A 14,935-nucleotide genomic window follows, 5' to 3' on the forward strand; every position below is an offset into this window, starting at 1 on the left:
TCTGGCTTCTGGTCAGCAGGATAAGAGGCTTGAGTAGGCCATATCATGTCAAGCCAATCGGCCACCTCCAAGGAGACGGAGCAGGACAGGTGATGATTGACGTGAGACGGCAGGGTAGGGACTTTTCTCTGCTTGTTCAACCTAAGAGCCGTCTGTATCAGAATCTCTGGAGACTGAAGTTGGGACTTCCTTCCTCCCTAGGGGCCGGCAGGGGCTGCGATTGCTGTAAGAGCAGGTCACGTGGCAGGGCTTCCTGTATGCTGCTGCCGCCGGGTGTCCATGGCCCGCACCCCCAAGCTGCCACTACAGCACTCAGAGTGGCAGCTAGAGGCTCGGTCCATGCCGTGCCCCCTGGACAGTGCTGGCGAGGCTGAGCAAGAGGCCTCGACATCTCGACACCTAGGATTGCAGGGACAGAGCGTCACCAGGGTAGAGGACCATGTTGCGCCGCAAACCCTCCAACGCCAGCGATAAGGAGCCTACTCAGAAGAGAAAGGTGAGGAGCATCTCTGGGAACTCACTTCTTCCTTCCCTCTGCTCTCTCAACCCACCCCCTCCGGGACTCTTAGAAGTGGGACGAGCCAAAGGCCGGACATTTGGTCAGTAGGCAAGGGCCATTCTCCAAAGGGCAATGGGACAGGGGCCCAAAGGTTACTAGAGTAACAAAAGTACAGAAGAGACTTTTAAAATCTAGAGAATTGGGGTTACAGACCCTTAGAAGTCTAGAGTTCCAGAATTCAACCCTACAATGACGGGATAGAGATCTAAAATCAGGGGCTAGAATCCTAGACTAGAAGTCAAGAATCACAAAATACACTTCTTGAATTGCATCCTAAGACTGTATTTAATTCTCTCTCCCCTATGCCGGTCCTGCCACTGCTTCTGCCCAAGCACGGCCTCTCAGGAGCCATCTCACTCAAAGGGCCCTGCTGGGTCACCCAGATAAGCGCCATGATGCTCCTGGGGCCCTTGCCCTCTGGCCATAGCCAGACTCTGCCCACTTGGTTTAGCTCTGCTGCAGCTCTCCAGGCCCACAGGAAAGGTGGCCAACCTGGAGAGGGGGCCCGAGGTAATTTCTAGACTCAGGAAAAGGCTCTCCAAACCTGCGGTGGGATGCAGGGAACATGCAGGTTCTTCCCAGGCGGGGAGAAATTATTTGTGAAGAATGAGAAATGAAGCTGGTGAGATGTGAAGTAGGGGCTGAGGAGGAAACGTTTAGTGGCGGGATTCTACAGGCCAAGAAGAAAAGCAGCTGTCGTGGACAGCTGAAATATTCCTCTTCCTGGAGCAGAGGCCAGACCAGAAGATTCCTTGAAGACTGTCAGATCTAGGTTTCTCCAGTTGGATTTGAGGATTTCTAAACTTATTGTTTGACTTGATTATAGAACTCTCCCAGGCGACCAGCAATTATACTCCACACATCCAATGGGATCCTAGGACCATCCCCAAGCAGGCCTGAACCAGGTCCAAGAGACCTAGGCCTAGCCTCAAGCCACACTCGGGGGGCCTCCAGTCCCTCACTGTGTCCTGCTGTTTTCCCCAGGAGCTCAGCCCAGGTGCCCTATAGGGGAGCCCCCTTGTCAGGGGAGCAGCTCCCAATTGGAGGCCAAGCCAGCTGAAAGGCTGAGCCCCTGGGCACTGGAGTGTACATCCTGCCCCATCTCAGGTCCTGGGGTGGCTGCCACTTCCGGCTGTACTCTCACCACCCCAGATGCTTCTCCAAGCTGCAGTGGAGGTGGGCAGAGTAAGGTAGAGATTCACGAGTCTTCACACAGGCTCCGTCACCCCCATCCAAGCCCTGCTTGGCGCTAGGCCCATCAGACTTACCATTGGCTGCTGCTCCTGGGTGAGCAGGTCCCACTTCCCCTTGCTCTCTGGCTGAAGCAGAGACTGCTGTAGACACTGCTGGGCCCCAAACCACAGGGGAGCTGAGCTGGGAGAAAGAGCCTCAGAAAGAGCTGACGCTTTGACACTGGGACCCTGTGCCATCTCAGACGGAGGTGCCCAGGAGCACACAGAAGCCGGAAGTCCCTGTCTTCTTCCCGGACTTCTATTAACCAGATTCTGTATTTGGTGGCTAGGCCTCTGAGAGTCTCCCCCCAGGCTTCTCCCAGGAGAAGCAAGGCCTGTGTGGCAATCTGAGGTCCATGTCCCTCTAGGGAAGATCATCCAGGCAAACCCTGCCCCACCCCTGCCTGGGCCTGGGTCAGCCTCAAGAGCCACTCTCCAAGTCCCAATACCATGGAAATGGCCTTGAAGAAGCCAAGCTTCCAGAAGGTAGAGATAGCATCTTCCCCAGGACCAAAGGCAGCAGCCCAGCTCCAGCACTGTGACCTTGGGCGAGTCCCTTCTTCTCAGTGGCTGAGGTGACATGCTGGAGGGGAAAGCACAAAGGCAAGTGAGGACTCTCTCTCCTGCCCCTGCTCCTCCTCCCAGGCCTGCCAGAAGGGAATGTGCTGGGCAGGGGGCAAGAAAGTGGAGTTGAAATCCTACATGTTCTAGCTGTAGGACCTTGGACAGTTCATTGACCTTCTTGGGGCCTTGGTTCCTTCATCTTGGAGGCTAGCTCTTGATCTGCTCATCTCAGGAGGTTGTGTAGATGGCTTGAAACAATAAACAGGAGAGTGCTCTGTCGCGGGCATGCTGTGCACCCGAGAGTGCATGCTGCAGGCGTGGGCGGGCGCAGGGAGTGCTGCAAAGAAGACCAAGCCTCCGTCCCAGCCCTGAAGGGGAGGAAATGAGACTTAAAGGCACTAAGAGCCTGTGGTAAGGGAGGACTCGTCCTGCCAGGTGCCGTGCACTCTACCCTTATCTTAGCTCGTTGGCTCCTCATGAGAACCTTGCCTCTATCTCTTTTATGCCCAAGTCTCAGAGAGGTGAAGTGACTTACCCAAGTTCACACAGCTAGTAAGCTGCAGAGCAGGGATCCAAGCCAAGGCTTGTCAGTCTCCAGAGTCTTAAACCCTTCTCCCTCTCTACTCTGCTGTCCCCCTACTGATCCCAGAAGCACTAGAAGAATCTGATGAGCATAAGAGACTCAACCCATGAGTAGGAAAGCACCCCTCTACATGACACCCCCACCAGCATACACATTGCATTTCCAGTGGCTTCTCGTTGCCCACAGGCCAATGCCCAAGTTCCTAGGCATGGCTGGCCAGGGCCTTCCACAGCCTTTTTTGCTCCACCCAACACACCGACTATGCTCAGAATGTTTCTAACTCTCATTCTTGTTTAAACCCTTCCCAGCTCCTCTTGGAGAAATCCTGGCTGCCTTGCATGGCCCAGCTTAAATGTGCCTCCTCCTCCTTGAAGCCCTCTTGAGCCCTTCCTCCTCCATACTCCCACTCACTCTCCTGGAAGCTTCCTCCAAACACCACCCACAGTTTCCATTGCACTCAATGCATTTCTATACTGGGAGGTAACTTAGTGAGCTCTGAGCATAGCAATACGCACAGGCTTCCAGAGTCACAGACCTGGGTTCAAACCCCTGCTCTTGCTGCTGCCCACTGTGTAACTCTGCCTCGGCCATTTCATTTCTGAGTCTCAGGCTCCTCAGCTGGGTGGTAGGGATGTTAAGACGGGGCTGTTGTGAGGCTGGAGTGAGCTGGCACACACGAAGCTGTGGACAGGGTGCCGGGCACGTGAAAGGTGTTCAACCCCTTTCTTACCAGATTCCCAAACATGCACAAGCCAGTGCCTGGAGCCCAGAGGGTGCCGGGTAGATGACTGGTATGCTGAAGGGGCTGAGGGGCTAGTTGCAGAGACACCTGGCGAAAGCAAGCTTGCTTAGGAAGCAGGGGAAGAAGATGCCAATGCGGGGCCAGCGTGAGGCTCTGAGGGGGTGATCAGGGGAGGCTTCCTACAGGGGGCAGCACCTTTGAAACTGGATTTGGAAAGTCTTTCTATGGACATATAATATCTGTCCAAAGAAGTGCGTAAATCACAAGTGTTCCGCCCAGTGAATTTCCATAAGGTGAACATTCCCTCATAGGCAGCACCCAGATCAAGAAACAAAGCACTTTTGGGGCGCCTGGCTGGTTCAATCAGTAGATCATGCAACTCTTGATCTTGGGGTCATGAGTTCAAGCCCCATGTTGGGCATAGAGCTTACTTAAAAAAAAAAAAAAGCACTTCCAACACTCCAGAAGCTTCTCTCATGCCCCTGCTGGTCACTACATGTTCTCTTTCCCTAAAGGTAATCACTCTCCTGACTTCCAACGGCATAGCTTAGTTTTGCCAGGTTTTGAACTTTCTGTACAAAGAACCATAAAATGTACTCTGGTGGCTGGCCCCTTCTGCTCGACAATGTATCTGCAAGATTCGTCCATATTGTTAGGGAGAGCAGTACCAAGTTCATCACTATGTACTATTCCCTTCAATGACTGCTACAATTCCTGTATCCATTCTACTGTTGGTGGGCATGTGGGCTGTTTCCAGTTCCATTGGATTTTGAAGGAAGGGAGAAACTATGGTTGACAGAGAAGGGTGGAGTGTTCCAGGTGGGGCACGCCCTGGGTAAGAGTATGGAGGGGGTGAGAGGAAAGGCTAAGCCCACATGGACATTCCCTGAGGGGTTGCTGTGTTAGCAGTCTATCCTCACAGCAACAAACCAGATAGGTGCCCTTGTCCTCATTTTACCCATGAGGAAATGGAAGTCCAGAGAAGTTGAGGAACTCTCCCTGCTTTACACAGCTGGTCAATGGCAGAACCAAGATGTGACCACCTGCCAGCTCACAGACACTGAGGGTTGGGGAGGTTAAATAACTCCCAAAGGTCACACATTCCAGAGTTGAACTCACCAATGTCTGATGCCAGGAAAGTAGCTCTTTCCAAGAGGCCCACATACTCCCCTTGGACATGGAAAAGCGGCCAACAGTGTAGGGCACTACCTCCTGCCCTGCACAGGACCCCCAGGATAGCCTTGCCCCAAAGGGAAACCAGGTGGAAAATCCAAGGGGATTTCACCTCATACCTGGGAGGGGGACCATTTCAGGGCCATCAAAGGTTTTCAGGATATTTGGGGTTGGTCCCGAGGTTGGAGGTAGGCTGGGCAAAAGGCGGCTGGCTGGTCCCCACCCTTAGTCACCTGAAGGTGTTTAGTCCTTTCCATGTCCTTGGGCTGAGGAGTGACCAGCAAGGCCCAAGTCCCAGCACCACCCCCACAGTACTTTTGGATTGTTTCCTCCCACTTTGACCTAAAGCTGGGACACAGGGGCCCTGACATAAGGTCCCTGCGGGGCCAAAGGCCTCCCTCCCAGCCCCCAGCCTTCAGATTAATGACAGGAAAAGGAAAGAACTGCGGCCTGGTGGTGAGTTTACTCTCCCCAACAAAGCCCACTTCCGTTGCTGAGCCTACCCTCCTGCATGCTTTCCAGGTTTGCAGTCCCTGGGGCTTCTGGGGCGACTCTCAGCCTCCCAGTCAGCAGACCAAGCTGAGGGGTGGTGAAGGGAAGGCCATAATAGGTCCCATCAGTCTATAAATAGCAGCTCAGCCTGTCCTCCTTGGGCCCAGGCCAGCCTGGTGCCCACCCTCTCTCTGTTCCCTCTTTTCCAGGCAATAAGAGGAGGAAGTTATCCAGGCAGCTGCATCCTAGCCATTCAAGAGGAGGAAATAAACAAAAGGTGGAGGAGAGAAGGGGAAAGAAAAGGGGAAAAAGAGGAAAGAATAGTGGGTGGGGAAAACCAAGGAAGGAGGACGGAAGAGATGCATGGGAACCAGAGCGTTTGCCCCACGGTCATGCTCTTCCCTGCCTGTGCCCACTCGTGGCCTCCCCTTCTCCAACTTCTCAGTGCAGCACAAAAGAGGCTTTCTGACTGAGGCCGTAGGTGTCCGGTCCAGGAGGCCCTCGTAGTGGCAGTGTCTGCTTGGCCTGACTGCTGACCTAGTTGCTGGTCTGCTAGCTTGCGGCAACCTCTAAGAAGGTGTGGCCCTTGACCTTGATTGCTGACTTGCCTTAGTCAAGACCCACCAAGAGAACTAAAGTCCCCAGGGGTCCCCACTGTAGTCTCCAGGAGTTGGGGCCAATTGTGTGTGTGTTGGGGGGCAGGTGATATTGCCCCGGCCCTGGGGGGTTGTCACAGGACCCCCCTTCATAGGAAAGAGGATGTGAAACTTTCAGCTTTGTGTGGGTTTGGGGCTTCAGTTCCTCAAGCCCTTATCTCTGGTGTCTGCAGTCTATCCCGCTCTATCTGTCTGGCCATCTGTGAACCCTGGTTCCTGTGTGTGTCTCTGGTCTTGACTGTTGATCTAGATTCAGGCTCAGCCCTACTTCTTGTGTGTAGAGCCTGACTCCTTACCTGCCGACGCCTGGCTTCTGGCTGCTATCTTGCCATGTGCATGCATACACAGTTAAGAAAGCTCATTTCCTGAAAACAGTCTCATCAGTGCAAACCGTCGGCCGGGTTTAAAAGTCCAAACACTGGCACACGTCGTCATCGGCAGTAGCCAGCTCATCACATTAGTGGCTAAGGTTAAAAGCCGAGATGAAGAAAGAAAAAACAGCAACTTTCTTTTACTAAATGAGCTCCAATCATTCATGTCCCAAACCTGTTGGCACCTTCTCTTAATAGGCTTCTACTGGGGGTTTCCAGAAAGCAGAATGCCAAGTCTTCCCGACTCCTGGGGGGATTGCCTTGCTCTTCTGGGGACACACAGATCACACTGGAGACCTCAATGTGTTTACCACTATCGCCCTGACAGGGACCCCTTGTTTGCCTCAGGTTCAGAGCAGAGAAGCGGCTGCGGGTTGGGGAAGGTCTGCTCTGTTACGTTAAAGGTGAAGCTATCTCGTGCTGAGGTACGTCTCTAGTAGGAGCTAGGCTTTTGCTAAATGAGTAGGACTCATTTAGTCCTTGCCTCCAGAATTCTGGGGATCAAACTGCAGGTGCTGGTGGACAGGTGGTCTTTGTCTGAGGCCCAGCTGAGGTTGGAGGCTCCTGAGTTCCAGAGCTTGCTCTGGAGCCTGCAGTCGGGGCTCCTCTGGGCGGAAAAAGAGCAGGAAGCCAGGTCACTCCAAGGACACCTTGACGCTCCACCTCCTTAGCCCCGGTTCCTCAGGGCACCTGTGGCGCTGCCTGGTCCCTTGGGCAGTGCGCGTGCCAGGAGCGCGGATGGCTCCCTCTCCTTACTCCGCCAGCCATTTTCCTGGCCACTGACGGCCACGCCTCTGCCTCTTCCAGCTCTCACTTCAGCGCTCCAGCAGCTTCAAGGATTTTGCCAAATCCAAACCCAGCTCCCCCGTGGTGAGCGAGAAGGAATTTAATCTGGATGATAATGTGAGTGGCAGAGCCTCCCAGGGGGATCTGGCTGCAGGCCCCGGGTGGGGGAAGAGATCTGGGGATTGTGGAGGAAAGCCTGCTTACATACAGAAGGCCAACCCTCCCACCCGCCAAAATTCTGGGCCCCAAGAAATTACCCACATTGTTTTCAATTACGGATTACAGTTGATCCTTGAACAACATGGGTTTGAACAGCACGGGTCCACTTACATGCGGCTTATTTTCAATAAATACAGTACAGGACTGTAAATGTATTTTCTCCTCCTTATAATTTTCTTAACATTTTCTTTTCTCTACCTTATTTATAGTAAGAATACAGAATATAGTACGTATACACACAAAATATGTATTAATCCACTGTTTGTTATCAGTAAACCTGCTGGTCAACAGTAGGCTAGTAATAGTTAAGTTTTGGGGGAATCAAATGTTATAGGTGGATTTTCATCTGCTCGGGGTGGAGGCAGTTGGTGCCCCTAACTCGCACGTTGTTCAAGGGTCAACTGTAATTGTCAAATTAATTACAAACTAATAGGGCTGAGTGTGGGACTGGGGCTAGGAGGGAAGGGGATGGGGGCCTCTCATTCCCACCCCACATCCTCTGCCAGGACCTGAAGGCCTCTTTCTGCCCCTAAATCCTGGACCTCCTCCTTTGTTGTCACAGATTCCAGAAGATGACTCAGGTGTCCCTACCGCAGAAGATGCTGGGAAGAGTGGCAAAAAGCTGGGGAAAAAGTGGAGGGCTGTGATTTCCCGAACCATGAACAGGAAGATGGGCAAGATGATGGTGAAGGTGCTGTCAGAAGAGATGGTGAGGCCTGCGGTCTAGGGGAGGGGTGGGGGACAGGGAGGACAGGCGGTGCTGTGGCTGGGTGTGAGCATGTCCACCTTGACCGCCATAGCTCAGGTATTGGACCTGAGGGCCTGATTCAATATCAGAAGGAAGGTCATATGGCAGGAGAGCTGGCTCAGCCATGGACCTGGCAGCAGGGCATGGTCCTGAGGGAGCAGGAGTGGGGTCTGAGGAGGGATGAAAGTCTGGGTAACAGAAGCTTCCTAGGAAGGCAGGCCTGGTGGGGGGGGGGGCGGCGCTTGAAAGGGAGATGCAATTGCCTGAAGCAAATTCATCCACCTCAAAGTTTTGCTTGGAGCTAGCGTCTGAGATTGGGAAGACTGGATTGGAAGAGGTGAGAGAAAAGAGAGAAGGCTGGCTTGGGCCCAGGGAGAGAGGGTGGGACAGACAGCTGTGGGGCAGGCCTGCACAAGTAGCTGACGTCACACAGCCAGTCGGCTGTGCTCCTGGCTCTTGTGGAAGGTGCCCGAGCCAGCTTGTACCAGCTCCTACTTACTGAGGACAGCAATTGGTCAAACTGTCAGGAATTTTGTGAGCCAGGTGTGAAACCCAACCATTACTGAAAATTACATTCTATAAGCTTAGAATTAAATAAATTCTATTGAGAATAAAGAGACTGTGGGCAAGCTTCAAAACTCACAATTTCCTGATTCTTACACTATCTTTCACTGCTCTCTGTGCTCTTGAGGTCATTTGCCTCTATAGTCTCTGTGTGGTGGAATCAGCCCCACGGGGTGCTGCTCAGTCAGCGACGGGGGGGGGGGAGTATTTACAACACAGGAATTGGCGGCTGTTAGGAATCGGGGCTCTGATTCCTAGAGAGCCTGTTGTGAAAGGGTTACCACCACCCTGAGGCGTGTGGTGAGGCAGAGGAGCTCTGGAGTCAGGCCAGCTCGGTTGTGGGTTCCTGTGTGGCCTTGGGAACGTTCCTCCATGACTTCTGCTCTGTAAACTTGGGGTGATCATAGCACTTACCTTCAAGGGTCAATGCGAGGATGCAATGAACTGACAGGCATGCCTGGCCGAAGGAGTAAGGCAGAAGGCAGTTCCTTGCCCGTGCCCCTGCATGCTGGCCTGGGCCCTGGCAGCAGCTCGGAGCACTGGCTCTGGCACGGCAGCCTTTCTGCGCGGACATCAGTACGTTACACCCACAGAGCACATTCACACAGCACACCGGTTGAGCCTCGCTATCTGAGGTCGGCGGGGTGAGGACGGTCATTCCCACTTCACAGAAGCGGGAACTTGGGCTCAGACAGTGAGGTGCAGCCTAGGAGCGGCAGAGCTGGGGCCCGAGGCGGGCCCCAGTCCTCCAGAGAGCCCAGGCCCATTTCCTCTACACCCAGAGCTGCCCCATGGGCATCCCAGCCAAGGCTGCTCAGGGCTCCCTGCCTCCCCTCCCCTGCAGGGAGACACTCTGGAGGAGGGCTCAGCCTCCCCGACATCCCCAGACTGCACCCTGGACAGCCCCAGCCCTGAGAAGATGGCACTAGCCTTTTCTGAGCAGGAGGAGCGTGAGCTCCCGGCCCTTAGCCGTCAGGCATCCACAGGTGAGTAGCGGACGGAAGGGGACATCTTCTGAGTCTGGAAAAAAGGACTGGCTTAGGGCCATGAAGGTGGCTGTCTGGTAGGGAGGTAAGAGAAATGAACCTTTACAGTTTGCCTTTTGGGAACTTTCCCAGCCCTCTTCCTGTTACATTTTCACAGTAACTTCATGGTGCTGGCACTATTACCCCCACTTTATTGACGTGAAAACTGAGGCTTAGTGATATTTTCACTTGCCCAAGATGACCCAGCCTTGAACTTAGGTCTACCCTGAAGGAGCTGCCACTTGCTGTCCCCAGGCCCTGGAGGGGCCCAAGGGAGACGATGAGCCCCATTGTGCTCTTGGAGTAGCCCACCCCTGCCCTTCCAAGGGAAGCTAGAGGCTACAGCCACCTAGGCCTCTGACATCCTAGGCTAGGGGTGGGGATAGACGGTCTCCAGCTGGGAAGTCTCAGCCTCTTAGACTGCAGCCCTTGGTTTGCTGGGCTCAGGGCACCACTTGGCATCTTCTAAATGCCTATGGGGTTGGACAGGTTCCAGCAGCCTCTCATCCAGGAGAGGCTGTACGCTTTGACCTGTAGACCCACAGAGGCACTGATCTTCTCACTCCTCAGGCTAGTTCTAAGTTCCCTGCTCCTTCTCTGGCTCCATAGACACCTCCCTGCCCCCACTGCTAGCCACTTATAATGCCTTTCATCCTGCCTTTCCCAGAGAGAAAGAGCTCTTCTGAGTTTCCACGTGATGTTGTAACTGGATGCTGAGTCTTACTATGTACGGAAAGTAAAATACTAGCTTAGGGTGTGGTTTCCCGGGTGGAAGGTGGCTTCCAAGAGCACTGGACTGGGAGTCAGGAGACCTGGAGTCAAGTGGCCCCAGTGTTACCAGCTATAAGGTGAGAGGTCTAAGACTCGTTGGCCTCTCTGGCTTCAGTTTTCCTTATCTGTTCATTGAACCCAGTTGGTCTCTAGAGGTCCTCCCAGTTTGCTCATTCTTTAGTCTGTGAGCCACTTCTCCTTCTGTGGTCAACTGTTTTCATGTCTGAGGCCCCAAAGGTGAAGCTGTGCTCCTGCAGAGTGGCCCTGGGATTTCTAGCCACAGCCAATGGAAGGTACCTGCTGGCTACTGTCCCAGCTGTCTTGGGACAAAGGTGACCCTCCTCCCTGCCCCTCTCCTGCAGGCAGTGAGCTCTGCAGCCCCAGCCCAGGCTCCAACAGCTTTGGAGAGGAACCACCTGCCCCCCAGTACACAGGGCCCTTCTGTGGCAGAGCACGAGTCCACACCGACTTCACTCCCAGTCCCTACGACCATGACTCGCTGAAACTGCAGGTAAGGTTGGCGTCTAGGCCTCTCCTGAGCCTGGCAGGCTGTGCCCGTAAAGGAGGCTGTATTGAGCCAAGGTAGGACGGAGTCCATGGAGGCCAAGGGACCCTTCTCCTCTCCCCTGCTCCACTCTGCTCTTCTGTCCTCCCACAGAAAGGGGATGTGATCCAGATCATTGAAAAGCCACCTGTGGGCACGTGGCTGGGCCTGCTCAATGGCAGGCTGGGATCTTTCAAGTTCATCTATGTGGATGTGCTGCCTGAGGAGGCTGTGGGGCCTGCCCGTCCCAGTCGCCGACAGAGCAAGGGCAAGAGGCCCAAGCCCAAGACTCTGCATGAGCTGCTGGAGCGCATAGGCCTGGAGGTTTGAGCCGGGACCTGCAGTGGTATATAAGATCCAGGGAGGCACACTTGCCCCAGGGATGGCGGCTGGGGCCCGGCCAGCTATGTGGGAAGGGAGGCATTCCAAGCAGGGGTGGCTTGTAAGTGGCCACACTGGTGGTCTGCCTCTGCCCACAGGAGCATACATCCACGCTGCTGCTCAATGGCTACCAGACACTGGAGGACTTCAAAGAGCTGCGAGAAACACACCTCAATGAGCTGAACATCATGGACCCACAGCACCGGGCCAAGCTGCTCACAGCCGCCGAGCTACTGCTGGACTACGACAGTGAGTGGGTTTAGGAGCTGAGTGGGGTGGTGCCTGCAGGTATTCCGGGGAGGGGAGGCCTGCCCTGGCCCAGCCTCCTGACCACACTCAGCCCCGGCGCCCCTCTGTAATGGAAAAGCACTCTCCACACTCAAATTCCAGTCTCAGGCAAAGTTTGCAGACAGAGGGGCCTTGGGGATGATCGGGTCCAACTCCCTTTGGGATCAAAGGGGAGACTTAAGGCCAGAGAAGGTAAGGTACTCACGGCCTCCAAGCCGGGTAATAGCAGAGCCAGTAATCCAGCGCAGGTTTCCCGGCTCCTAGCTAGGTGCTGAAGAAGTTTGAGCTCCTGGGCGGGGTTGCTGGCTTGGAAACCGCCCCCACTTGTTTCTAAGCCCGAAAGGATGAGAGGGGCGGGGGTGGTGGTGTGTGTCCAGAGGGAGAGACTGCCTACAGTGGACTTCCCGGAGTCCCTACCCCCTCACACACACAGGGCCTCCCTGCAGCTTCCGAACACCCTCCCACAATAAGGCCCAAGCCCCCCCCCATAGTCCATCTCCTTTGCCCTGGCAGCCGGCAGCGAGGAGGCAGAAGAGGGCGCCGAAAGCAGCCAGGAGCCGGTGGCAAACACAGTGTCTGAACCCAAAGTGGACATTCCTCGAGACTCGGGCTGCTTCGAGGGCTCAGAGAGCGGACGAGATGAGGCAGAGCTGGCAGGCGCTGAGGAGCAGCTGCACGGCCTCTCCCTGGCCGGGGCACCTTGAGGCAGAGGTGGCGGCACAGGCCGAGGCTGGGCCCAAGCAGCAAAGACTGCAGGGATGGACCCGGCCTCCCACGGTGGCCCAGACCCTGGAGGACTGGTGCTGAGCCTGGCCCTGCTCCCCTAGGAGCGCCCAGGGCTGCAGGGGCCAGCCAGGGCCCCATGGGCTTGGCTGGAGTGGATGAGGAGCCACCCAAGGGCACATCCCACCCGCCCAGCCCCCTCCCTCACCCAGCTACTGACAGCACAGAACTTCCAGGCACCACCTGCTCCCAGCCACAGCAAGTGGGACACTGAGGGGCCACCCTACCCATGCCCCTCACCACCGAGGCCCCCAAACCCTCCTCACCCCCACACCACTTTTCCCTGTCACGCTGCTCCTGAAAAGGGGGCCAAGTCAGTGTTTCGGGTCAGTTTCAAAACCCTAGGGAAGCTGGCCCTTTAAAAGGATCCTAACTGATCATGGGTAGATACAGATTTCCCCAAACAAGGCTTGAAGAAAGCCACATGTACCTTTCCCACATTCCTTCTCTTTAATTTTTTTGGAGGTTTGGCCACTAATTGGTGGGGATTAGAATGGATGCTGCTGGGGGCCTTGCCAGCTCTGACATTCTGGGACATTAAATGTCTGCTCTCCTGTTACCTGTGGCCCAGGACACCAGTGGGGTTTACTGAGGGAGTTGAGGGGGCTCCTGCCACTCATTCATTCCATACCGCCCCACAGAACTCAAGGCAAGCTGCAGCTTCCCCCAGCTTAAAACAATGTCCAGACCTCATGCAACTCGCACTCTCCCCTTCCACTCCTGGCCCCATCCAATGACACTTGCCCTGAAGGCTGATGGCAGATGGTCAGATCTGGCTTCCAAGGACAGAACTGCCCCACGAAAGTCACGTGCAAGTCTGAACTCAGACTTGGCCACCTGTATGGGTTCTTACAAGCAAAGAAAGCACGAAGCATGACACTGGGGAGTCCGCCACCCCAACTTGGCTTTGCAAATGTTTTGATGCACCCTGGGCTCCAGAAGGGGAGGAAGCATCTCTGTTGGTGGGAGTCTCCCTTGACCTCAGTACCAAGTCTGTGCCCTGAATTCGCAGAGTGACCCTTCCCCAGGGCTCAACGGACCTGGGGACAGTGCCCACTACATCTAGGACTGCCTGCTTAGTAAACACACTTCTGGACCTACTATAAGGAACTTTGGTAAAAGCTAGCTTGGGGGAAGGATTTGGGTGTAAATATGAGGGGATGGAGGGGGCTAAGTTGGCAGCAATAAACATAGGTAGAACTAATTAAAGTCTCCAGTTATCTTTCCTAGGAGAGAGGGTTGGGGGAAGGTCAGACCAGTATCCTTCAAAGCCAGACTCAGCAAAATGACCTCCATTGTCCTTTCAGGGACATCTGTCCCTTCCCTGAAGATGCCCACTGCCCTTGATCCTGCCAACCTAAAGCTCCAATTTGAAGTGCTAATGGTCTCTGCTCTTCCCACTAACCAGCTCTCCTCAGAGTACAGGCTCCCAGGGCCACAGGCCTTGCTGGGGTCTGAGAGTGGTCTCGTCCTAGAATGATTACTTAACAAGAGCCTTAAGGACCTCCGCAGTGTGGAACAGCCAGCACTAGGGGCTGTCCAGGGTCCAAAAGGGAGAGATTTGGATTCGGCAGGGCCTTCCCTCTGAGGCCACCTCCTCTTGGGCCCCACCTCGTGCCCACTGAAGCTACACCATCTGCCCCGGGAGGCGGGACAGTGACGAAGAGCCCAGGCTTCCTTTGTTTCTGCCGGCATTAACTGCACTAGGGAGGGCAAACTGGAGTGAGGGCTGCCCCCGGAGCGAAGACAAGGCCACTCTGCTTCCAGGCTTTGTTCTCAGCTGCAGTCATCCCACCGCCCTTAGTGGCTGTGGGCAGCAGGAAACGGCAAGCATTATCCTCACCAAAGAAACAAGGAGAAGCCCATCCTCAAAGTCCCAATGGTACTGACTGTTGTCACTTCGTGGGCACCAACACTGGTACTGAGAGACCAAGCACTTTGCATTTATGCTCTCGATCTTCACAGTACCCCGCTGAGGTACCTACCATCATCTTCCCATTTTACAGAGGAGGAAACTGTAGCTCAGACAGGTTGAAGGAGTTGAGTAGGGAGTCCAAAAAGCTTTCAGAGGCCCCCGGCCCTCTGCGGGCAATCTGACCCTCCATAACATGCCTTGGACACCCTTTGACCCCACCATTCCCCTCCCAGGATTTGATCCACATGAAGAGCCACACAAGTGCACATAGATACATGCACAAAAATATAACAGCTTTGTCTGTAAGATTAAGAAATTGGAAACAACACAAATGGGGAATTAGTTAGATACATGATAGTTCATTCACACAATACTAGGCAGCCATTAATCATGATGTAGAAAAATATCTAATGACACAGGGAAAATCTTCATCATTTTTTATTGTTTAATTAAAAATTTTAAAATTATACAAAGAATGTACATTCCATTTTTATTTAAGAAAAGGAAAACATACAGAATAAAGACTGGAAAGATCTGTA

At 54.3% G+C, this 14,935-nt stretch overlaps 2 protein-coding genes across 3 annotated transcripts in view; both read left to right on the plus strand.

Moving 5' to 3' along the window:
* Window positions 1–329, plus strand: part of XPNPEP2 (X-prolyl aminopeptidase 2) — a 34,721-nt gene extending 34,392 nt beyond the window's left edge. Inside the window, exon 22 of the transcript XR_004622501.1 lies at window positions 202–329. The gene's annotated coding sequence lies outside the window, so the exon portion shown is untranslated. The remainder of the gene's footprint in view (window positions 1–201) is intronic.
* On the plus strand, window positions 285–14,935 carry SASH3 (SAM and SH3 domain containing 3). Of its 2 annotated transcripts, XM_002918588.4 has the most exons (8): window positions 285–496; window positions 7,180–7,275; window positions 7,940–8,086; window positions 9,534–9,675; window positions 10,848–10,996; window positions 11,144–11,353; window positions 11,509–11,659; window positions 12,212–14,935. In XM_002918588.4, exons 1-8 carry the CDS (start codon window positions 440–442, stop codon window positions 12,400–12,402), a joined length of 1,143 nt encoding a protein of 380 aa, XP_002918634.1. In that variant the 5' UTR covers window positions 285–439; the 3' UTR covers window positions 12,403–14,935. The 2 variants fall into 2 exon arrangements, with proteins under 2 accessions (XP_002918634.1, XP_019654576.1); XM_019799017.2 differs by lacking the exon at window positions 7,180–7,275.

Source organism: Ailuropoda melanoleuca, chromosome X (genome assembly GCF_002007445.2).
Source record: "Ailuropoda melanoleuca isolate Jingjing chromosome X, ASM200744v2, whole genome shotgun sequence".
Lineage (NCBI taxonomy): Eukaryota > Metazoa > Chordata > Mammalia > Carnivora > Ursidae > Ailuropoda > Ailuropoda melanoleuca.